The sequence below is a fragment of the Balaenoptera ricei genome, chromosome 7 (assembly GCF_028023285.1).
Source record: "Balaenoptera ricei isolate mBalRic1 chromosome 7, mBalRic1.hap2, whole genome shotgun sequence".
In the NCBI taxonomy this organism is placed as follows: domain Eukaryota; kingdom Metazoa; phylum Chordata; class Mammalia; order Artiodactyla; family Balaenopteridae; genus Balaenoptera; species Balaenoptera ricei.
In genome coordinates this window covers 47,483,002-47,508,527 of record NC_082645.1, presented here as the reverse complement: position 1 = coordinate 47,508,527, position 25,526 = coordinate 47,483,002, and the positions used below count along the sequence as shown (strand labels likewise).

General features: G+C 42.2%; 1 protein-coding gene across 2 annotated transcripts in view; it reads left to right on the top strand.

The window, feature by feature from the left end:
- ACVR1 (activin A receptor type 1) overlaps nucleotides 1-25,526 on the top strand; it is a 125,287-nt gene that overhangs the window by 63,620 nt on the left and 36,141 nt on the right. For both annotated transcript variants that reach the window (XM_059927918.1, XM_059927917.1), the window contains 2 exons: nucleotides 5,216-5,289; nucleotides 24,452-24,715. In XM_059927918.1, coding sequence (XP_059783901.1) covers nucleotides 5,223-5,289; nucleotides 24,452-24,715 — 331 coding nt within the window. In that variant the 5' untranslated portion in view covers nucleotides 5,216-5,222. The remainder of the gene's footprint in view (nucleotides 1-5,215; nucleotides 5,290-24,451; nucleotides 24,716-25,526) is intronic.

Below are 25,526 nucleotides of genomic sequence, written 5' to 3'. Positions count from 1 at the left end.
GACGCTGGAGTACCTTCTGATCACAGTTTTATGTCTCATTTAAAAAATATTTCGTTGTGCACATAAAGTATTATTCCTACATGAAATAGATATCTAATGCCTTCTCCCTTGACCACTAGACTTATTGTTGACTTCCTTGATGTTAGAGAGTTTAAAGAGATTTCTAAACCTGTGGAGCTGTAACATTTTTGTCAGGTATCGAGCCAATGCTCAGCCTGAAATATCTGGTACCATCTGGTTACCTGGTATGGTAGAAGGACTGATCATTTAAGAGTAAGGCAGTGCTTCTCCAAGCATGGTCTGAGATCCTCTGGAGTTTCCAGGACTTTCTCAGGGGTTCCACAAGGTCCTTCTTCCAGTCACATATATGTCTTCATGTACGAAGTTGGATTCTCCTTTCTTCAGCTGATACAACATGTCGTTCCAGATTGAATGCAGAATCATATATGAGAATCCAGTTGCCTTCTACTAAGCCAAACATTATAGAGATTTGCAAAAATGCAAAGTGATGCCACTTTCCTCATTACACCTTTTTGTGGGGGAAAATACAGTTCTTTTTTTAATTTAGAAAAAATAGGGTAATATGTTTATTGTTATTTCAAAACAAATACAGTATTTAAAACATTCTCCATTTTAATTTCTAATAGAGTAAATATTGGTAGAAATAACTTACATAGACAAGTTCCTTAGAGTCCTCAATAATTTTCAAGAGTATAAAGAGATTCTGAGACCAAAAATTTTGAAAACTACTGGAGTAAAGCATCCCTGAACTATTGAATTATTGCCACTCTCTTTTCCCACTACCCGTTCATCTTTTTGGCCAGCCCACATCTGAAACTCCTTAGCCAAAAATACTTGAGCGCAAGGGAGTTGAAAACTACTTCTAAAGACAATGTTTCCTTTTTAGTATATTTAAAAATTCGAAATAGATCCTTGGGGCTTCAAGTTGGGACTTCAGCATATTGATGTTCTTTATATGTAAAATATGATCAGGAAATTTATTCCAGAACATTCTCCTCTCTACATTTCTTTTCCCTTTAGTTTTGAAAGTACCATTTTTAATAGCTGAATTAACTGGTCAGCAGAGACACTCCAGACACTGAACAGAATGGCAACCAGTAAATGCTGCTGACATTTTTTCCCCAAAGATGTTTGGCAGATTTTGAGCTATCTATCTATAAACAGCAGATTAGTTTGGAAGCCTGAATTTATAACTCCTTTTTTCCCCCCTGTTTTCCATTTAGGAGCCTAAATTATTGTTTTAATTTTGCTTGCACGATAATAATCAATTAAAAGGTGTTCAGGGGCATGGGCTTTTGTTGGCTTTGTGACAGGAAAAATTGTCAATGGTGATTGTCTTTTAGAATTATTTTTTAAAATAGTGAAAGGATTCTTGATTTCGGAGCTTGAAACTTGTTAACTGCTGATTTTTATTATTACCTGAACTAGATTCTAGAGATTAAAGTTAACAGAGATGATAAATGTCTTAATCCTGCTATTCCTTTGCAGGTGTGTATGTGCTTTTGTGTTATGGGCGGTAGGGGGGTGGGTAACTTCTAATTCTTTGGAAATTAAAGTTAAATTGAGCCGATTAGTTCAGGGAGAATTTGAATTCAACGAGTATTAAATGTGCACCTACTTGGCTCTAGTAGCGATGAACAAAATAGACTATAGATTTTACTACCATTAAGTTTACAGTCTAGTGAGGGAGACATATGTTCAAAAGCACACACTCAAACATGAATATGTAATTATTAATTATGATAAGTGCTATAAATAAAAATTAACAAAGTGGTATATGAGAGTGTAATGAGGGCATATGAGGGTTTAGGCAAGCTTCTAGAAGGAAGTGACATTTAAGTTGAGGCTTGAAGGTTGAATAGGAATTTGCCAGGTTGGGTCCTGAAAGAAGGGCTCAATCACTGGGAACTTCATATATACAGAGGTCCAGAGATAGGCAGGGAGCTGGCTAGTTGGTGTGCCTGGGAGAACGGGGTGGAGAGGGGCCTTGACAACAGCGAACGTAGGGAGGTGAGTAGGGGGCTTACTAGGGCTTACCATGTTTTACCCAGGTTCTGGCCAGGGGCTACCTCTCCAGCCTTCTTGGGTTTTCTCTCCTTATAACTCCTCTCTCTAGGCTCTCTATGTCCTAGCCTGGTGTTTTTTTCACATGTGAAATATGCCTTAAGTCCTCAGGAAACACCAAGCTTCCCCTGGCCACAGGACCCCTGTAGAAGCCGAGAAGCTGTGCCTTTTTCCTTAAATGCCCTCCTGTGTCCACCACAGAGTGCTCCCCACCCCAACACAAATGCGCACACACACACGCACACACACACACACACACACACACACACACACACACAAGAGCTCACATACTCTTATCCTTTTTGTAGTACCTCCTACTCACCTTTCTGGTTCCTGTTTATATATAATCTACCCAGGGAAGCTCCTCCACCCTCCAAAAAATCTTAAAGTGTTTTGTTAGCAGTCTTATTTAACCATGTTTCTTCATAACACTTAATTCAGTTTTTAATTGTGCAGTCTTTTGGATGATTATTTGACTACCACCATAGATAGATTGTGTAAGTTCTGTAATAGTAAGGACCATGTTTGTATATCTTTATCATTCTAAGTTTCTAATTTCTAGTACATAGCAGGCTCTCAATAGTTGTTGAGGGAAGGGAGGGAGGGAGGGAGGAAGGAAGGAAGGAAAGGAAGGAAGGAAGGAGGGAGGGAAGGAAGGAAGGAAGGAAGGAAGGAAGGACGGACGGACTGGAAATTCAAAGATAAGACTGAGATATAGTTCAATACTTTTCAAAGGCTTTTAATGATATATCCCATCAGTTAAAAAGTTTTTTGAGTGTGTACCCTCAATATGTATGTTGCTTATAAGTTTTATATAAAGTTAAACTATGTGTTATCAGACATACATAAAATAGAAATTTTAAAAAGATTTAAGATGAAATATTTGAGGTATGGCTAACGGTAATGACATTGTATTGACGAAAATCTCAAGCTACTCAGGATAATGTTTATTGTTTATGATACTGGTTGCAAATCAGTTTTTAATGTATTTTTAAATTCTGAATTTGGTGAGCCTGCTTCATGTCACAGTGAACTGAATGTTAATTGCTTTTCTTTAAACTGATTAACAAAGAACCACTAGGAGTAGCCATTATCAGTTTCACCATTTTCTTACTCTTCTCTGGTACTTTCATTAATAACATATTCAATCTGTAGTTTCTTTAATGGATTTAGAACACTTGCAATTTGGGGAGGGCTCATTTCATTATATCTAGCCATTACAACCTGTAATTCCACTTCAGTAAACCCTCAAGAGTATAGCACATGGCTGTATTCTATAAGCAAACAATGTCCACTCTTTCACATTGTGTAACTCCCACTTTTTCTGCAAGATACCTCTTGTAGTAGACTGTCATAAGGGGCTGAGACAGAGACCAAATAAAGGATCAAGTTATTTATCACTCTGTTAGATTAAATCAGTTTTTATAAGATACAAGTTTTAGTATTTTCATCCCATAATTTAATGCATTGTCTTGTGTGGCCCTTGGATGCATGCACCCCTTTTAGGGGCAAGTAGGCTAGTGCTGGAGATTGACATAGACAGATGATTGATTCGGAGTGGTGTTAGACCAGTGCTGGGGGGTTGAAATCACTGCTGATGGAGAGGTGTTGCACCAAGCATCTGCCTTTTGAGCTAGATCGTGAATGACAGGAAGAGGGAGTTGGGTAGGAGAGAGGTGGAGGGGGAGGCTCAAGGCATCTGGGGTGGAGGGAACCAACAGTGCATTTCTGTTCAAAGGCACAGAGATGAGATGGTGATGCAGGGGTCAGTATCTGCTTATGAGGGTTCCAGGGTGAAGTGAGGCATTTGCATTTATATCAAACAAGGGCTTGCTCTAGAAAAGATGTATGTGAACATGGAAATAATAGTAATAATAACAACAGCAACAGGAGAAAGGGAGTCACTCAAGTTCCATGTGCTTTTAAAAATGTAAAAGGAAGGTCCATTAAACTCTCCTTTACCCCCTTCCCTCACCTTGCTGTTAGAGAAGGGTTAGTCTGAAATATAGTTGTGGACAAATTGAAGTGAGGGATGGTAAGATAGAATAGAGGTGCAGGTAATGAACACTCAGACTACTAACCAAAAAACTGATTTTAAGAAGATGAGTCAGAAGGTGTCCATTCCAAACAGCTTAGATAGCAGTGGGCTTTTGCTCTTTTCTTTGAAGCTCTAAGAGTAAGATAGCACATGAACCTATTCACTAAAGAACTTTACCCGTTTTCTGTTTGTTTTACCATCCAGAAAATTGCAACTAGTTCAAGGTTTAATTTTTTAAAATTATTCTTTGTAATAAAGAATTATTATAGCCAAACTGTCATCATATTTCCAAAATTTTATAGGAATTATTCAGATGGAAAAGTTCTTTGTTGTAACCCCTTGACTCAGAACATTGAGCTTCTACCAGTGTAGTTTTAGGGCAATATCAACTTAAAATTTATATCAAGTATCTTATTTTCTCTCTGTTATAGTTTCATATATTAAGATTTTATATGATTTCTTCATATCTTGATTGTGTCTATGCTTTGTTAAATTTGAGGTTAATGTAAGAATACATTGCTTAGCCATAGATAAGGGATAAGTTACAGTTTTGTGTTTTGTTTTATTTTTTTTCTTTTTTGGGGCTGTATGATGATGTAGGTTGCTTCACCTCTAATCCTTTTAAAGGAAGGCTCAAACGTAGTAATTTGGTTTGGATTATTCAGTCACTTAATCTTTAACATCGTGTTAGAACAGTCTATTCGTGCTTCTTAGAGTTTTTAACTCGGTGCCAATTTTGCATTCAGTGGCATAAAATAAAATTCAAACCGAAAGTCCTTTAGGAATGCCTGGCCTTATAGCTGAGAATTTTTCATGTCCCTTTTGAGTTCTTTGTAAGTGGGTAGACTCAGAGAAAGTTGCCTCAGAGTGGCCACCGGTAGGAGGTAAATCTGATTAACTCTTTAAGATGATTTATTTAGATCCATGTAAAGGGTATATGTTTAAATGTACTAAGAAATAAGGCAACATATGTGAGGGGGATTTGTAAGAAAGGCCTTGAACGGCAGTTTGAAGATGGTATGCTTAATTTAATTTGTCATCCTACAGTTAAATTTTTTTGTTTTACTGATATCTCTTTTTTTCCCTCCACAGTTGTACAATGGTAGATGGAGTGATGATTCTTCCTGTGCTAATGATGATTGCTTTCCCTTCCCCTAGTATGGAAGGTAAGTGGCTCACAACTGTTTGGGGTAGGATGAGTATACTGTGTATTGTTTGGCTTACTGTAAACTAGTTTGTTCTTAATCCTATCAGACTTAGCAATCCTCCCCTCCCCCCATTTTTAAGACTTTATTTTTTTAAAGCTGTTTTTTAGGTTCACAGCAAAATTGAGAGGAAGATACAGAGATTTCTCATATACCCCCTGCCCCGACACATGTATAGCCTCCCCCATTATCAACATCCCCCCCACCAAAGTGGTACATTTGTTATAACTGATGAACCTACATTGACACATCATAATCACCCCAGTCCGTAATTTACATTAGGGTTCACTCTTGGTGGTGTGCATCCTGTGGGTTTGGACAAATGTATAATGACATGTATCCATCATTATAGTGTCATACAGAGTATTTCACTGCCCTAAAAGTCCTCTGAGCTCCACCTATTCCACTCCCTCCACCTCTGCAACCCCTGCCGACCACTGATTCTTTTACCACCTCCATAGTTTTACCTTTTCCAGAATGTCATGTAGTTGGATTCATACAGTATATAGCCTTTACGTATTGGCTTCTTTCACTTAGTATTTTGCATTTAAGGTTCCTTCGTGTCTCTTCATGGCTTAATAGTTCATTTCTTTTTAGTGCTGAGTAATGTTTCATTGTCTGGATGTACCACAGTTTATTTATCCATTCACCTACTGAAGGCCATCTTGATTGCTTCCAAGTTTTGGTAATTATGAATAAAGCTGCTATAAACATCCATGTGCAGGTTTTTGTGTAGATAAAAGTTTTCAACTCCTTTGGGTAAACACCAAGGATTGTGATTGCTGGATTGTATGGTAGAGTATGTTTAGTTTTGTTAGAAACTGCTAAGCTGTCTTCCAAAGCGGCTGTTCCGTTTTGCATTCCCACTAGCAATGCATGAGAGTTCCTAGCGTTCCACATCTTCACCAGCATGTGGTGTTATCAGTGTTCTGGATTTTGGCCGTCCTTATAGGTATGTAGTGGTGTCTCATTGTTTTAATTTGCATTTCCCTGATGATGTATGACGTGGAGCATCTTTTCATGTGCTTATTTGCCATCTTTATATCTTTATTGAGGTGTCTTTAAGGTCTTTGGCCCATTTTTTATTTGGGCTGTTTGTTTTCTTATTGTTGAGTTTTCAGAGTTCTTGGTATATTTTGGGTAACAGTCCTTTATCAGATATGTCTTTTGCATATATTTTCTCCCAGTCTGTGGTTTGTCTTGTCATTTTTTTGACATTATCTTTCACAGAGCAGAAGTTTTAATTTTAATGGAGTCCAACTTATTAATTATTTTTTTCATGGATCATGCCTCTAAAAAGTTATTGCCATACTCAGTGAGGTAATCTAGGTTTTCTCCTATGTTATCTAATAGGAGTTTTATAGTGTTGTGTTGTACATTTAGGTCTGTGATCTGTTAATTGAATAATTTTTATGAAGGGTATAAGGTCTGTGTCTAGATTTCTTTTTTTTTGCATGTGAACATCCCCTTTTTATACATATTTGATAATGTCCCTTGATTTTCTTAGAGTGCAACTTATACACACCATACCTTTCTTATAAACATGAATTTTAAAAATTCAATATAATTCGCTATCTGAAATGAAGAGAAAATTCTCTGAAAATAATATGTAATTAAATATGTCATATAATTAAAATAGTATGTATAGACAAATGTAATATAATCTAGTGTAGTTGGGCATAAGTACACTAGAAGATGTAATGAAGTAACAAATGTTTGTATAAAAATATATACCTCTACACACACACACACACACACACACACACACACACACATACATATAATAATCTTTGATGTCTTAGAAAACAAAACATATTGGTACTAGTGTATTGTATCGGTGACTTAATTATCACAAGTGATCTTGCCTGCAGTGCTTGAATTTTCTGACTTGGTAAAAAAATTTTGGTAGAATCCCAACAAAACAGAGAACTGTTTGTCCCTTGATTTACACAGTGGTTGTATTTTGAGAAAATTCCGTATACATTAAGACAGTATAAGACATACTTTGTATTTTTATGTATAAAAGAGTTAGGTATTAGGTTCAATTAATTATACAGAGGTTTTCGTGTAAATGAATGCTTAGTGGGTGGGCCAGTGAGAACCTGAAGGGGCACAGGGTAACTCTTAGTTGTGTGGGATCACACAGGCATTTTAGGGCCTAACTCATTCTCACTATCCTCCCTTCTCCCCATTTGCGAAAAGCTACTTAGGGATGGCACTGCCTCTGTGGAGTCCACAAGAGATAATCAAGAGAAAAAGAAAATAAAAATTGCCTATAATTCCCTGCACTTACACGTAATTGCTTTTAGCATGTTGGTGTAAATCTTTCTAGATGTGTAAACAAACTCTTATTTTACTGTGCATTGAGCAATTTGCACTTTATTTTATAAGGGTTGCTCCATGAGGAGTGGTGCTTACGGTGTGAATCTCAGCCTTGTTGTGATCAGATGGGCCAGTAAGACTAATCCCCCTCTTACAGGCTCTTGGGGGTACAGTGATCAGTTTTATACACTTGATAAGTTTCCAAGGAGGCATATAATATAAGTTAATGTAGCCACCACTGTGGAAAAATCAGTGCTTGATATACTAGAAATCTATTTTGTTATATATTAGGTGTATAATTTTTGATCTGTTCCTCCCTCCTTCCCATGGTCATTGACATGTATTATAGTCAGGGAGCCACTAGCCACATATTGAGCACTCAAAGTGCAGCTGATACAAGCCGAGATATGCTTTAAGTGTAAAGTACACACTGGGCTTTGAAGACAATAAAAAATATGAATTTTATCTGTTCTTTTTTACTACTATGAAAATTTACAATTATATAAAGCAGCTTACGTTAAGTTTCTATTAAAAAACGCTATCGTCAACCACTTTAGGTATCCATAGTCTATATTCTTCTCTAAGCAGTGTTGTTTGATACAGTCCAATAATATTGCAATCATTTTAATTAGTGCCAAAAAGATATGAAATAAGGATCCTGCGTGGCAAGTTTAAAGGAGTAGGAGGTGTTTAACCAGAAGAGAGGTTGGGTCCTAGGTTGAAAGAATTACTAAGAAGAAATGGGCTGGGAATATTTGGTGGGTTAATAGTAGTTCTCATCTGAGGGGTTAATTTTATCCCCCAAGGGACACTTGACAATGTCTGGAGACGTAATAGGCAAGTTGCTAGGATTTTTCCTCTTTTTAGTTGCTACATAATATGATCAGTAAAAAAATAAATAAATAAAGAATGTTGTGAAATGAAGTCCCTCCAAATTCTGTGTGCTTCCCTAGGTACGGTAGCAGTTCTGTGTGGTTAGACAATCCTTCAGGTTTCCTGTGCTGTCCTGGTGGACTCTTGGTGTGGGCACGGTAGAAAAAAAAAAGAGTGGAAGAGAAATTGAGGTGGAAATGTAATATGAATAGAGAAGAAGTGGAGAAAGAATGGGGAAAGAGGAGGTGAAAAGGGCATTTATGGAACAATGTTAGCAACCCAGCCATTGGTTGTTTTTTCCTGCTTTAAGCTCTTAAGCTGCCCAAAGGATCCAGCAAATGACCTCTTAATGCCAGAGTGAAGATCTGTAATGAAACAAGTTAGTCTGGCTGAAATGGAAATGGATGCCACTAAGGTTTTGCTATTGAATATAACACCAGCACTAGGATGTTTACAGATATGGAAAAGAACACATCATCCTTTCGTTGTGATAGCTTTTTTTTTTTTTTTTTTAAACAATATCCAGTGAGTGCTACAACCTAGAGTACTCTGATCTTAATAGCGGTGGCCTTAGTCTTGTCTTCCCTCAATGACTCAACTCCTAGTTAACTATCAATAGCATATTCTGTGAAAAGACTCTTTGTTTTTGCATATTTACTAGAAAAAATTTTTTTTAAAAAACCACTGAGAACTAATTGTAATATACTCAACATTAGTCATAAAGCAAATGTCGAGTACAAAATACTTAACCAAAAGAGGTAAATAATAGGGAAAATAAGTAAAAACTTTATATTAGCCTCATAGATTGTCTAGTGCAGGGCTTTAGACTACCAAGTTTTTTGTTTGTTTTTTTGTTTTAATTTATTTATTTATTATTTTGGCTGCGTTGGGTCTTCATGGGCTTTCTCTAGTTGCGGCGAGCAGGGGCTACTCTTCCTTGCGGTGCGCGGGCTTCTCATTGTGGTGGCTTCTCTTGTTGCAGAGCACGGGCTCTAGGTGCACGGGCTTCAGTAGTTGTGGCACGTGGGCTCTAGAGCTCAGGCTCAGTAGTTGTGGCGCACGGGCTTAGTTGCTCCGCGGCATGTGGGATCTTCCTGGACCAGGGCTCGAACCTGTGTCCCCTGCATTGGCCGATGGGTTCTTAACCACTGCGCCACCAGGGAAGCCCTAGACTACCAAGATTAAAAGGAAACAGACCCAGGTTTCATGTTTGCAGAGCAGCTATGGCACCTTATTAATTGGGCTTCAATGGCGCTAATGGCATTCTTGGTGCATAAATAAAGTCATAGAGATTTTGTTCTAATGTATTTTGTTGGGTATTGTACTCCTCTTAGTCTATTAAAAACAAACAAAAACCCAGAAAGCTTCTTTCCCTTTGTCTCCCCAATTACTCCCAGATGTCTTTTAAATATTGATTAGATACAGTGTTAACATGTCAAATAAGAAGTCCCAAAGAGTACTTTTGGCAGAGTTTGACTAGTATGAGTGTACTTTAGAACATTTCTCAATTGCTGTGGAATTCTAAATGCTCTGGGGCCAAAAAGACCCAGTAAGTTTGGAAAATACTGCTTACTAGAACTATCTCTTTGATGATTTATAGGTAATATTTATTGAGTGGTTAATATGTGCCCAATGTTGGGCTGTTTTATGTTCGTTATTTCCCATAATCCTCATCATTACCCTAATGAGATAGGTTAGTGGGGATGTGCTTTTGAACTGGTTTAAACTCTTGCTTAAGATTATACAGCCAACAAAAGGTGTGTTATACTTTGAGGATTGGTATTCAAGAGTTTCAGTCATTATCGGTCTTCTTCAGAATTTTGTATTTTTTGGTACCCTAAATTAGCTACATCCACATTCATATTACATCTGGTACATCTAGAATCCAGCTCAATCCAGTCCGTTTGAGAGGCTGAGGTGAGAGCTTCCAGTAGCAAATGATGAATCCCTTTTACCTGGGTTTGTGTTTTTTATTTCTCTCTCATACCAATATTCATTTTTCATGTTCATTATATATACAACTCCAGCTGCAGGAAGATTTTTATTTGCTCTCACAGAGAAGAGCACTTGAGCCCTAATTACCCGTATATCCTTCCTTTTCCTTCCCATTAATAAGACTAATCATGCTCTAATACTGCTATTATGCCACCCGGGAGAAGTCCATTTTTGTTCCAGAACCTGCTTGTTTGGTTTTACCTTTGTCCCTGTGAGCATTTGCAGGGACGGCCATGACACAAATAACTTAAAGTGGAATACTGCTTCTTCAAAAATATTTCAAAGCTAAGATGACCCACATTTTATTAAATTTGCAAGCCATAGTTAGATTTTATTGCAGCAAGGAAGGCTGGACTTTTGCAGAGTTTCGTTGCAAGAGATTTTGGCCTGTCTTAGAGAAGAGAGAAGATTGCTAAGTACTAAATTATTTTGTGGGTTGACTTGATTTTAGTATTTCCAAAGCCATCACTACTCAGACTTTCCAGCCCAATTACCCAATGAGAGAAGGAAGGAGATCACTTCAATAGACTTTTTGTTAGGGTCCACAAAGGTGCCCCTCTTTGCCACTGGGGGTGAAGAATAGAATAAGCCTTTCTTTGAATTTCTCATTATTGAGAATTCAGGAAGTTCGTGAAGGGGTGAATGAATGTAAGAGAAATGTCTCAGTATTAAATTTGTTGCTCTCATTTCTCATTACTATAATTTATCCCTTTTGTTCAGAATCAAATCTTTTTCATTGACACATCATCATGTGAGAGATTTGTTGGGGAGAGAGATGAGATGTACTGAGCTCTTGGCCACTATGAGGACCTAAAATGTAAATATCAGGTGAAGCTGTACACTTTTAAGATACTGCTTCTTTATTGTCACATTTTCTCACCTAACAGAATGAGTATATTATTGATGCAAGGTGAGCTGTGACAAAGCTTCCTTTCAGCTTTTCCTTTCTGGGGAATGTTTGTTTCAGCTGTGGGTAGTTAAACTAAAGCCACATCCAATTTCTTTTTTCCCAGTGAACATTATAAAATGTTCATATTCAATGCATTTATATGAGAGGAGTTAGTGGTAGGGTGTGGAGAGGACTCTAAAAATTCAATCAGAGTCAAATATTGAACGGATGGGAAAACAAATCCAAGGCCCTAGCTCATTAAATGGTTTCCTTGTGGTCAACAGTGAGTGGGCAGTGCAATAGCTTCTAAGCTTCTGTTTTATAAAGATCGGTCTCAAGGGGGAGAGGGTGGACGCCATCTCCTCTTTATGGAAAAACTGGTGAAGCAGGAGATTTGTAGGGATGGCATGTGTGCTACTTTTGCTCTTGAAAAGTAAACACCAAGGAAAACAAAACATTTAAAAATTAATTTGTAGACTCAAGACGTAGAAAACAAACTTACGGTTACCAAAGGGGAAAGGGGGTGAGGGAGGGATAAATTAGGAGTGTGGGATTAGCAGATACAAACTACTGTATATAAAATAGATAAACAACAAGGTCCTACTGTATAGCACAGGGAAATATATTCAATATCCTATAATAAACCATAATGGAAAAAGAATATGAAAAAGAATATAATGTATGTATAACTGAATCACTTTGCTGGATACCAGAAACTAACACAACATTGTAAATCAACTATACTTCAATAAAAAATTTTAAAAATTAATTTGTAATTCCCAAACATTACCAACTGTCCTCCAGAACTTCCCTCTGTAGCCCAGCATGACCTCAGGCAAGCTTCCATAGATAATGGTTATATGAAATAGTCATAATTACTCAGAACTCATGTCGATTCCAAGATAGTGTAAGACACAGGGCAGGGCAGCCTTCAAAATTTTCACTGTGACTCACAGTAAGAAACATTTTAGAGTTAGACCCAGTGCATCTACATTTAGAAACATTTTGGAGTATGACCCGCATGCATCTGAAAAGAAAATTTCATGAAAGAGTGATTACTCTTACTATGCTAATGTACTCCTGCTTCTTCTCTTTTTTATTCTATTCAGTTTTATTTCATTTAGAAAGAAAGAAAGAAACCTTGTCTTGAACCAGTAAATCAATTTCGCTCCCCACAAATGGGTCATAACCCACAGTTTAAGAAAGACACCTCCAGTCTGCTCCCAAGAGCTCGCTGCTGGGAAGTCCTGGCTGCCCTCAGGTGAAAGCTCTGACAGCTAACCCAGATAGTCTCCAGCAAAGCTGGCCCAGACCTTTTAAAAATTTATTTATTTATTTATATATTTATTTTTGCGACTTCATGTAGCCTGACCATCCTCTCTCTGCAAGCCAGTGATTTGACAGGAAGAGGGAAGTTTACATATGTGCCTTCTCAGCCATGGTCATAACACTGGAACAGCTGCTGCCTGATTCTAATCAGCTGAATCTGAGCTCTGCAGAGCTGGGTGTTTCCTAGATCCACAGTAATGCTGCATCTAATTCTTTGTTATGGGTTAGAGGGGAACATGGACTTTCTGAGGATATGTATATTTGGGGCATGTGGGAAGGAGAGAAGGAATAGGAGGCAGAATGAGAAATTCCTCTTGGAAGGGGGTGGTGAAATTCACCTTAAAGCAAGAACAAAAACCTCTGCTTATATATATATATTTTTAAATTAATTAATTAATTTATTTATTTTTGGCTGTGTTGGGTCTTCGTTTCTGTGCGAGGGCTTTCTCTAGTTGTGGCGAGCGGGGGCCACTCTTCATCGCGGTGCACGGGCCTCTCACTATCGTGGCCTCTCTTGTTGAGGAGCACAGGCTCCAGACACGCAGGCTCAGTAGTTGTGGCTCACGGGCCTAGTTGCTCCGCGGCACGTGGGATCTTCCCAGACCAGGGCTCGAACCCGCGTCCCCTGCATTAGCAGGCAGATTCTCAACCACTGCGCCACCAGGGAAGCCCCCATCTGCTTATATTTTTTATTCAAACGGTGATTTGGAGCAGGGAGTAGCCTCTTTTATTTATTATTTGCTGCATTTGTTTACCTTCTGAATTCTGGTATTTACACTAAGCCAATATAAATGAAAAAAAAAAAATCACACCCATTCGGTAAAGCTATAAGGAATAGACAGAGAAAGGAAAAAAAACCCAACAGTCCAGTTTAAACTTTGGCTCCTGTGATGTATGTAATGCTGCAGGATACCGTGCAGAGTTACACAGTGTTTATCTTTAACATTATGTCCTAGTTCATATGCTTCACGCTGTCAGTTTTGCAAAGGGTTAGGGTAACTTTTGATAATTCAATGGTGTTGCTAATCAGAGTGTCTTCTGAAAGGAAGGCTCTTGGCCATGCATAGGAATCAAGCCTTTCTCAGGAGAGAGACAGAGTCAGACACCATCGTGAGCTGCCTTCTTCCTTTTTACCGTGTTTCTGTATGTGGGTTCCCTCAGCTCTCAAGAGCCGCTACCGCAGAGCCATGCTTAGCAGTAACAGGGTGGTGGTGAGCAGTCAACCATGCAAAGTGAGACCTAGGGTGAGAGAGGCCAGGACCTGGTGGTGGTATTTTCTCTCTAGTGTCTAAGACAGTGCCTGGCATGTATTTGGTGCTCAGTGAATATTTGACAAATGAATGAATAAATAATTATCATAATACAGAAAAGGTAATAAGAGACCCAGGAACTGATCTGGGCTGAGGACAGGGTAAGAAAGCACACCATCCTTTCAAAGAATTTATTCCAAGTTTGGGAAAAGAGGATCAGTGATAAGACAATCTTACATTCTTGCAGTTGATAAATTACCATGAGCGCACGGGGTAGGCACTGGTGATGTCAGCATACCTAGAAGGGGTTTTTGCTGTCAAAGAGTCACAGTCTAGTTGGAGGAGACAAAGGTTACAGCACAGCACTAGGGGTGTTGGCCGGAAGGGCCTTCATGGCACACCAGGCTGGGACTGGGGACAGGCAGGGTTTGGGAGGATGAACAGGCATTCGACCAGCAAAGGAAGGACTGAGAAGGACTTTTTAGGCAGGGGAAGGGCCAAGCCCAGAGAAGTGGGGGGATACAGGTCACCACCCAGGTGGTCCAGCATGGCCAGAGCAGCCTCCAGAAGGCATTCGGGTTGAGATTTGAGGCCCTACTAGCCTGGCAGGGCCTTGTGCATGAGGCGTTTGTCTTCGATCCTGAGGGCAGTGAGAGCTATTGAAAGATTAATTAGATGCACTTTGTGTGCCTTGAAAGAATTTTGTGGTAGAAGTGGATCGCAGGCTACAGCAAGATTAGAGGTGAAGGGACGGGAAAAACTAGTCCTCCTGCAGGGTCGGGGCAGACAGGCCCACATGCTGCCTTTTCAAAGGCATCCCAACTATAGCAACTTGATGGTGGCCAACAAAACAAAAACAAAACCCTTAGTTCCAAGAGAAGACCTTTGTTGCAGGTAGCTCACAAATAAAAACAGCAGCAGCGAACGACAATAATCCAATACTGATTTCCGTTATGAAAACAGAAGGCTGAGCTGCTGACTTTCCTAGCAACTTTTGCAAGACATTTAGATCCCTCTAGCTGGTCCTTTGTTCCTGTGTTGCCATGGAGTGTCAATAAGCCCAGCTCAGAATAACCCGGGCAGTGACATGAGAGGTGCAGCTTGCTCGCTGGCATGGTGGCAGGCCAGGCTGCGCTGTTTTCATTGCCCCCGTCCTGGGAAGAGGACTGGGCAGCTGGTTGCCCGGGCAGCTGTGAAAGGTGCATGTCTCCTGGCTGCCCGGAGTTTGAAAGGCAACCAGAACTTGCCTGCCTCCTGAGCATGTGCAGCTCGCGTCTGAGCAGATAGCAACTGAAAATAGCCCACTGCACACCTGTCCCTTGTACACCAGCCCCTGGCCGACGGCCATTTGGGACAGTGTGGGCTCCCAGGGTGGATAGGTGAGGGGCTGAGCGGATCTCAGGGGTTCTTAGGAAGATCCTGGGAACTTCGGCCCTGGCGTAAAAGGAAACGAAAAAGCAGCAGGCTCCTCTGAGCAGTTCCACTGGGCACTTCTGTGGTTAGCCGGCGGCCACCGTGCTTGCATATGCGCAGTATGTGCTGAAGACGCCATACCGTTCTCTGTGCTCAGCCAAACTGGGGTCCGACAAACAGACTGAGAGGTATACGTTTTCTCTTGGAGGGAAAGGCTTTCCTCAAACACTCCTAGACGGTAGCCATCGTGGTGTGCCCTGCCTCAGTTTTGGAGAGGGGAGGCGTTGAGTTAAAACTATTTTGTTTGATTTTCTACCTGCCCTCTAATCCCCAGTGACTGTCAGTAGATCACCTCTACAAGGTGCCTCTTTGCTAGATCATTCTTTCTCAGCAGTCCAAATGTGGGCACAGAACAGAATCAACATGTTAGGAGCTGTCTGTTTCCCTTTGGGACTCTTTCCACGTCCCTCCGGGCTTTCATCTCTGCTGCGGGCTTGCCATCGTTGGGCGGGCTTGGCACGCCGATGTGGATGGAAGCAGGCTCTGGAAGGAAATACTTCTGAAGTGACTGGTGGTACTCAAGCTACTATTTAAAAGTGACCCTTCTTAGAGTCTTGGGTTATCTTTAGGCCGTCAGTGCTCTACAGCCACAGGAGCCAAAAGGGAGTCTGTGGAAGCTCTGGCCTGTTGCTCTCGCCTTGCTTTGTGTTTAGATTTCTTGCCCCTCAGCCAGTGGCCTCGTGACACGTCTCAGATTTAGCTGCCTTTCTTCTGCCAAGGTCCAAGATTATTGTGGAAGCTGGGAATGGTGTGCTGTGCCACAGAGACTGGGGCGTGGGGGGAGGGCATGTGTGTTTAAAAAGCCAGTTCTGGTTCACAGCATTCTGAAGAAAGTCTTTCTGCTTCTACCTTGAGTGTAGGCACCCGGAGCCTTTCTGTGGGCTCTGGGGTGACAAAGAATAAGCTCAAAATGACCTACACTCAACTGTCTTATGGTGACTGTAGGATCTTTAGTCTCGGATGAGGAAGCCAATCTTAAGCGTGTTGAATTTGGGAATTAATGAATTCTTGTGAACCATATTAATTAGACTGATGGGGTAAAGAAGATAGGCAAGACAAAGATCAAGTTATAAAGGCTGGAATACAGATGCACAAGGCGTGTATTCATGGGACTGAAGACATGGGATTCCTTCTTTCTTTGACCTTTCATGGAGATCTGGACCCGGTAGGGCCTTGGGACATGACTGGGAAATTGGGAGATAGGGAAGCAGCAATATCAGAGGCTTGGGCTCTGCCCTAGTTTTTCACCCTTGGATATCTTGATCTCTTTGGCTTCATTTGGGCTGGAAAGAAAATAGTCTAGAAATTACCTTGTTCCCTCTGCGCTCTTCTCTGGGATGGGGTAGGGTAGGGAGCTAGAGAGGAAGAATTTAGCTGAATTTAACTAATTCTAGACGTTTTCGCCTTGAGCTCTGGGTGCCACGATGCCTAGAGGCTGGCATTCTAAGGCTGTTGTTAACAAATTGGAGCCGTGCCCATCTTTTGAAGGGTTTATCTCTGTGATTTGAAAGCTTCCGGAAAGGGTGTGGGGATGTGGTGGCGGCTGGCGGAGGGTAAGCAGAGCAAAGGTTGGCAGCCTTGGAGGTCCCTGATTCCCAGAGAAAAAGGTCGCGCAGGGCAGTGGAGGAGAAACAGAAGTGCGAGCTGGGCCTTCTCTGCTGTGCGTTCCTGTGTAGAGCCCTCGTTTAGGGTGTCCTGTGAAGCCAGAATTTTCAGTGCAGAGCCTGGGTAGGAAACCCTTGCTGGAGCAGCTGTGCACTCCCCAGATACCCCGGGAGGAGGCGGAGACAACCAGAAAGAGTCAGGAACACCTTTTCCCACACTGTGATCGGAGCTTCTAGCCTAAGACATGCTGTAGATGGTACCACATCACTGGCTCTCCTGAATCTGAACAAGGAATGACTTCTCTGAAATGTTTATACTTCCTCAGCTTTCTTCCCCTTCTTCAGTCTGTGGTCCTCTCTGTTACTCTCCCAACAAGTAGAGCTTCACTCAGATGCAAGAATTGTCAGTACTATGTGGGGTGGGCTGCGGTGGGGTGCTTTTCATTAGGCCTCGTAATCATCTGTTTCTCTGAAGCGACGATTCGAGAAGTTTGAAGACAAAATGAAGAAAGGGGTCCTTATGTCCCCCCTGATGAAGGAGTCGCTTCACAGACATGGCACATGTGTTAAAGCCACGTCTTTGCTATGTTCAGGGAGTCTAGTCATAAAAAGCATGGAAGAGACAAAGCAGCCTCGTCTTACGTCATACCCCACAGTGCTCTTTAACTTGTTAGTCATTTAAACACAGACTGAGTTTTTGGCTTTGAAATAGAAGGTGAGGCTGCTGCAATCGGCTTAACTTACAGGGATTATTTCAGAGACCAGGAGTCAGCCCAGCCACAAAATAAACAGATGGAATTCTTTTTTTTTTTTCCCCCCCCCCCCCCCTCTCAGCTTCAGCAGTTCAAATGCAGGGTGACTTAGGAATCCTTATCACCTTCAGCAAAGCAAGAAGGGGAAAATGATGTAATTCATTCTTCCTCACTCCCTGCTGAAAATGCCATTGTTTTCACTGATAGGAGAAAAAGGGCGGCAGAGACCAGGGGCCTCTTTTTCCCTGCTGAGCAGGCAAGTCCTGCAGGACCTCCCTAAACTGGCTGAAGCCAAGGCGCTCGTTGTGTTTTGGTCGTCCTCATCACCGTAACATCCTAGTAGCCCAAAGTCCTCAAATCAGCCATCCAAGGAAGGACCTCCCATAAAAGCCTTGCTGTTCTATTGCTGTATTAAATTATGCCTTGTTTTTGGAACTCTTGCATTTTACCTCTTTCTTCCAACGCACAAACAAGCAAACACAAAACCTACCACACCACAGAAAGTACTAATTTTCCACACTTGTAAGCCCGAGGAGGTGAGCAGGTGTGACGCTGTGGCGAGCTCCTGTAGGGAGAAGGGGTTTGCACAGACACGCTGGCTCGGTGACTAAGCCTTGCCTGAAGATCTCTGCTGACATTTAAAGACTTTATAGGCTCAGTCTTCTCTGAAAACCAGCATCATGTCTCTTCCCACCTCTAAATCCTGTCTGTGAAGAGAAAATTCATTCTGAAACAAACGCTCATCAGGCTTGTCCTCCTGCCAAGTGCTGAGGCGGCGGTGGGGAGCATAACAGGCTCCGTGAGCAAAGCAGGCTCAGTTCCTCCCCTCACGGGGCTCACAGTCTGCAGGGAAGACTCGGGCGGTCAGCAGCCGTGCAGACACACGTATGTGAGCGCAGACAGGCGGCTCCTGCTTTACGTTTGGGTGCGTGAACAAACGCTTCCCTGAGGAGGTAACGGGTGAGGTGAGATCTGAGGGGAAGATGGGCACTCACTGGGTGGATGGGGGCGTCGGCAGGGAGGGAGCCGGCATCCCACGTGGAGGGAATGCCACACCTAACAGACCTGAGCTCCTGAAGCAGGAGGAGCCCTTCCCAGAACTGAGGGGATCTGAGGGGAAGCTGAAGAGGCAGAAAGCAGGTCAACCAGGGCTTTTGTAGGCCGGGGTGACCACTGTGTGTCCCTTTTTTTTTTTTTTTTTTTTGGCAGCTTGAGGGATCTTACTCCCCTGACCAGGGATTGAACCTGGGCCACGGCAGTGAGAGCATCGAGTCCTAACCACTGGACTGTCAGGGAATTCTCTGTATCTCCTTTTTTAGGGTCATGGAATCAAGCTTGTTCATCTGAGTGGGGGTGAGTCTGGTCAGCTCAGTGGGGGAACACTGGAGGAAGAACACATCTGGAGTGGAGGCGTCATGAGTTCAAAATCGTGGAAACCCTACCGTCATTTTTTGTTGTCATTATTCTAATTTGTATGTGATCCTATTCAAATGCCTCTATTCTCTCTCTTAACTCCTGGAACATATTTGCTTCTTGGCTTTTACAGCTTTACCAAGCATCAATTTCTCTGATCAGGAAAAAAAAAAAAATTTTTGGTTCCTCTAAGTGGATGTTTTATTATAATGAGAGCATTTAGGTACTTGGGTGTCTTTTATTTCTGGGCGTATAGCCTGCCTTCTTGCCAGGCCATCAAATGCCCTTCACTAGGCATTCCGGACAGACCTTTGTGTTTCCGTCTTAGGAGCAGGCTTGCTGGCAGTGATACCTGGCATTGCAAAATCCTTCCGTAAGCCTTTGTTTAATGCCAGAGATCTCAAATGCTTTCAGATTCTGGAGAGGTGCCACACTGCACTCTCGGATTAGGAGCTGATGGAAGGACTCCCATATCTATGAGCCTAATATAAGCTGTCATTTCAAATGAATGAATCGTTTATGCCGTTGGAAAGAGTCCAGGGATGTTTGGGGTTCCTTTTTTAGCCTGTAAAGTTCTGAGCTATTGGACTTTTATAGCAGTAGTCTAATAACTGCCTATTATTTGTGCTGCTTTGAGTTGAGCCTACAAGAGATTCAGCCTGTTTCTTTTGCTGACTCCTGGGATCACGGCTACAGGCTGGTTGACTTGGACCATTTTCTCATTTGTCTTTTCTGTCAAGGACTTTAGTGGGAAACATGGGGTTTTGTTCACCATTTAGAATGATAATCAGTTTAGATGCCTTAGAGTATTCTGGAGTGCACGACTGGGCAGGTGGGCGGGAGAGCATGGAGAGCCGTGTGTAGCTTGCGCCCAGATTGCTCCAGTCCCACTTAAGACTTCAATGCGGGTAAGACTTCAATGCGGGTACGTTTACTACGAGGCACGAGATTATCCCAAACTGTGGACAGTCTTAAAAAGTCCTCGATGCTCTTTGCTCTGCCTCTTCCTCTGCCAGTTTAGGATTAGGCTGTGAGAGTAGGGGTGTCCAGATGGTGAGCGCGTGAGTATCGCCCAGAACAAGAAAAATCTTTTAAAAGTTTTGGCTGCGGTGAACCCCTGGGATTCCGAGCCTGTACCTCTGGCTGCGGCGCCAGCCCTGGCTCCTTCCCGGTGGTGCCGAGGACTCCCTGCTGCTCCCAGCCAGAGGTGGGCTGCGAGTGTGTTCACACGGGCCTGGTTCTGGGGTTGCAGAGGGCACAGGGTGCCAGCCAGGCCACTGAGTACTGCCGGGAGGGGCCTTTAGAACAGACAGCGTGGGTGAGCTCCGCACACAGGGAATACACCTCTGGCTTGATGTTTCAGTTACTGCATTATTTAAATGAGTGTCAATTAGGTAGAGTAGACTGGCTGCCTTCTGCCAGGGCACTTCCTAGTTATTAGCACAGGCAAGTGTAAAATGCTTTATATCAGATGCGGTGCTTCCTGGCTGGACTGTTGAAAATCAGTCACAGAAGGTGATTATCCTTCCTCGGCGTTCCCTGATGTGTAGAGTATTTATATCCTGGTCTGAGAGATTAGAGGTCCACAGACCCTTGCTTGGGGCCCTAAAAAAGCTTTGTGATAATTCTCACACCTCCCCGACCCACCAGGCTACCCCAAATAAGATATCACAGGCCCACACATGCTATGGTTATTCCTAAATTTTAACAAGACCAAAACAGTGAGTCATAGGCATTTGGGGGGCCTGCCGTGTTCCTTAGACTTGTGGATATTAAGATCTGAAAATGTTACTACCTTGCTTTTAACCTGCTTTGTTGAATTAGTAATCCTAGCTGAGAAAATCCTTTTGGCATCTCTTCGACTAATCCACTCTGTCGGATGAAATTGCCAAAGTGGCGTTTAACTGAAGTGTGTGCGTACGTGCAGACATGTGCATGGGTGTATGGGGTCATTCTCGTGAATTTAGGGTCTTCATTTATATCTGGCTGTATATAAAAGAATTGATTCACGAAGGGCTCTGCTAATCAGTTATATGGGAATATACAAATTCAAGAAGATTAAATGTTGGTGAAAAGCAAAATAGGAAGCGAAGTTGTTGAAGGTTTTGTACTTTCCCGTTTGCTAACTGCTGAACTGGGCTTATGGTCCCTCCATAGCAGGGATTGAGTTAATTATTACATATTACTGAGCTGTCTTTCTTCCTCTTTTTCCCTTTTTCCTGATTGTGGTGGGGAAGATACGAAAACCTTGGTTTTCGACTTCGTTTAGGACCCACAGGATGAGATCTGATTAAGACCTATACCTCATTACGCCTGGGTGCACTGCACAGTTGCCTGTAGTGGGCTGAATCTTACTAAAGATGGTATTTACTTGAGGCTGCTCAGTTCTGGCAAAATCCTCTAGGCTGCAGTTTAAACATCTGTCAGACAGTCCCCACATCCTTTCAAAAGCTAGAGACCTTGGAAAGGCAGTAGGCCTCTTGCACCTGTGCACCTAGAGTTCAGTTTGGGCTGGAGCTTTAAGAGCAGAGTTCACTCTGAGGGCACACCAGGGAAATTATTATTGTTGTTATTTTATTTTTTTTAATTGACAGTTTTTTATTTGAACCACAGAGTGTCATTAATTCTTTGGTACCCTGGACCATCCATTCCCATAGGATCAGTGATGAGTGAACCCTGTATGGTCTACAGTTACTGTTTGCTGTTGTTCCTGGGGGACCGTAGGTGCAGCGAGGGCGTGATTCGTACTCCTCAATTCATTATCAGCCTGTGATCAGCTCCTCTCCTATATTATTCTCACTTTACCCCTTCATCCTAACACTAACCCCACCTCCCCAACCCAGCATCAATAGGTACAACCTCCTTAATGTGTTAAGTATGTATTTTTGGATATCAATGACCTTTAAAAATTATTTAGGGTTTTGAAATACATGTTTGTGTTTCAAATTTACATAAATTGCCTTATTGCCCAGTTTTTTAAAAAATTAATTAATTAATTAATTAATTAATTAATTAATTTATGGCTGTGTTGGGTCTTCGTTTCTGTGCGAGGGCTTTCTCTAGTTGCGGCAAGTGGGGGCCACTCTTCATCGCGGTGCGCGGGCCTCTCACCGTCGCGGCCTCTCTTGTTGCGGAGCACAGGCTCCAGACGCGCAGGCTCGGTAGTTGTGGCTCACGGGCCTAGTTGCCCCGCGGCATGTGGGATCTTCCCAGACCAGGGCTCGAACCCGTGTCCCCTGCATTGGCAGGCAGATTCTCAACCACTGCGCCACCAGGGAAGCCCCCGCAGTTTTTGAATATAGTCTTTTTAATTCGCTGCTGTGATCACAAACCAATATGACACCACTAACTCTGCCCCTCACCCCACCCATCCGTTTCCCTCCAAAGGATCATCACCTGTTGGGCAGCATAGTTGGCAACTCTCAGCCCAGCTTTGTGCCATTTGAGAGTGGCAAGCATGTCTAGACTCCCTAGAAATATTATCTTTCAACTTGATTTTGGCAGGTGTAAACTTTTTGCTGGGTTATGTCAACAGATATATATGTTTCTCATCCTCATAGAAATAGATTGGTGCTGCAATTTCTCTTGGATTTCTCTAGGCAGGGAGGAATAAAGACTGTCCCTTGGCTCATTAAAGTTATTGCTCATTAAAAATGTCTGCGGGCTCTTGATCCTCGGGGGTGAGTCTGGTGACATACATACACTGTCAGCGGCTATTTTGGATTTTCTGCTTTCGGGCATGTCTTTGCTCTTGGATGAGCCCCTTTTGGTTTTCAAAAGACCTAGCAAGTCAATTATAAATAGAAGGCTTGTGTCTGTGTGTCTGCATGCCCTTACTCTGTGGGACAAGGCACCCACATTACAGTGGGCAGTGAACTATTTTTCACTCCTTTGAAGAGGGAAGAAGAAAGATGAAGAATGCTTTTTCTCTTTTTGAGATAACCCACACCTCTACACACACCCACACAAATCTGTGTAAATGAACTTGACATTTTCAAAGACCTTACCTTAAGGTCTCCTCTTGAAAGCACAGCCATCTAACCTGTTATTTTAAGAAAGAAGCAGTTCTCTCACAGACCTGCTACAGAGGGTTCGGGGATTAGAAGGCAGCCTGTCTGTGCTGTAGACCTTCGGAGGGAGTTTTGAAAGCTGACTCTCTTTATATGAACAGTGCTTTGGTGAAAGTGGTCTCATCAAGCTCATCAGTGGCCTCTAGGACTTGGCTGTTTACATTCTGTCTTCACTTTCCTTCCCCACTGGTGGAAACTGTTGGGACCAGCAAGTCTGAACTAATTATTCTAACAAAGGAGGGGGAAAGAAAGAGTGATTTGAAAGATGAAACTGCAAATGAGTGTTTTCAGAAAGAGGCAATTAGGAGGTCTGGTTAGGTGTGATTCACTGATGATGCATCTAGCACCTTGGACCCGCCACCTGTGTGGGCTATTCCTTTGGTCCCACCTGTTACCTTACTGTTCAAACATTGTTTTATTCCCTTTGTCTTTTTGTGCCCTCACCCTCAATAATTGGTGCCAACTTGTTTCTGCCAGTTGAAAATGTTTGAGCAGTGTTTAATCTCGTAATTAATGTAAAAACTTCAGTGTTCTACTACTGAAAAATTAATCTAGACGTTTAGCTGAAAATATTGATAATATGGATATGTAAGTATAGACTGTGCATCCTTGTGAACTCTTACTATACTGATGTATTTCTGAAGCAGACAGGTGACGGCAGCAACGTCAGCAATCCTGTATTAGTAGTTGATGGAGGTTCGTGTGGAGCTCACGGGAGCTGGTATTAACAGCTGCCATATATTTAGGAGCCTTTTTTTAAAACACAAAATAAAGGTGATGAGCATTATGTTCTGGTAAAACATTTTATTTTGGTTCAAGAATCGGGATGTGAGAGCCCATCAGACCAGAGATACCATGAAAACCACAGTGGGAGAAGTTCATTTTCAGAAACCTGTGGACAGATGATAACCATTCTTAAGAGTACCCAGCTTATATAAACACATTCATATCTTGAGAAGCGATTATTATTTGGTGGTTGGTCAGCTGAGAGTTACAAGATAACAGAAATATGGAAATCATGGCCAGTGGTGATACTTCACCTGACTTCGGTTAACGTGTTTGTAATGGTCTTGGAGAGACTGTTTCGTTCCCCCAATGGGGTTAAAACCCATGCGGTGATTTTTTTGTTTTCCTTCCTCTCTTCCCTTTGCAGATGAGAAGCCCAAGGTTAACCCCAGACTTTACATGTGTGTGTGTGAAGGCCTCTCCTGTGGAAATGAGGACCACTGTGAAGGCCAGCAGTGCTTTTCCTCGCTGAGCATAAACGATGGCTTCCACGTCTACCAGAAAGGCTGCTTCCAGGTCTATGAGCAGGGGAAGATGACCTGTAAGACCCCGCCGTCACCTGGCCAAGCTGTGGAGTGCTGCCAAGGGGACTGGTGTAACAGGAACATCACGGCCCAGCTGCCCACTAAAGGTTCCCGTGGACTTTCCTATTTCTAGATCAAGGGTTTTTGCTAGTATTGTCCTGATTCTGTGTGGGTTAAAGATGTAAGTAGCCACAAGGCTTTCCTCCTGCTCTTCCAACAGTGGGTGACAAGGGAAGTCCCTCTGGTGAGGAGGAGAAAGGTGTGGCCTTTTGGAATCTACAAGGAGGATGGATGTTTTCGGGAAAGTGAGCAAGGTGATGTCTACCTTGGGGATGGCTTGGCTGACCAGATCTCTCTTGGTGGTCATGAGCAGGTGAACAGCTCCTGACATCCTTTTCTGAAAGGAGCTGTGATGTCATAGTTTCTGAAACAGTTCTGCTCCGTAAATGCTCATCTCTATGTTGAGCGTGTAGGGAGGAAAGTGGAACATAAGACTCTGATGTCTGAGTGGAATACCTTTCCTTCTTTACGAGGAAGGAGACAACCTGTATCTGATGCCCAGCAATCTGTCACCGAAACTCGAAGCTGGGTGAGATTTCACACCAACCTTGTAGTTTATGTGGAATCTTCTCCGTATTATAGTCAATATGGATTTCAGTCCTCCTCTGAAACTGTTTCCTCATAAAATGAGCCCTAAATTGCTATCTCAGAGTCCCTACAAACATGAATGTACCTTGGTCTTTGTAGACTCAGTCCAAGCCAAATTTACTCTCCTAATATATAGTTCAGGTTTTTTTTTTAAATCATAATTTTTTTTTAATGATGAAAGCTTTTATTTATTTATTTATTTTTTGGCTGTATTGGGTCTTTGTTTCTGTGCGAGGGCTTTCTCTAGTTGTGGCAAGAGGGGGCCACTCT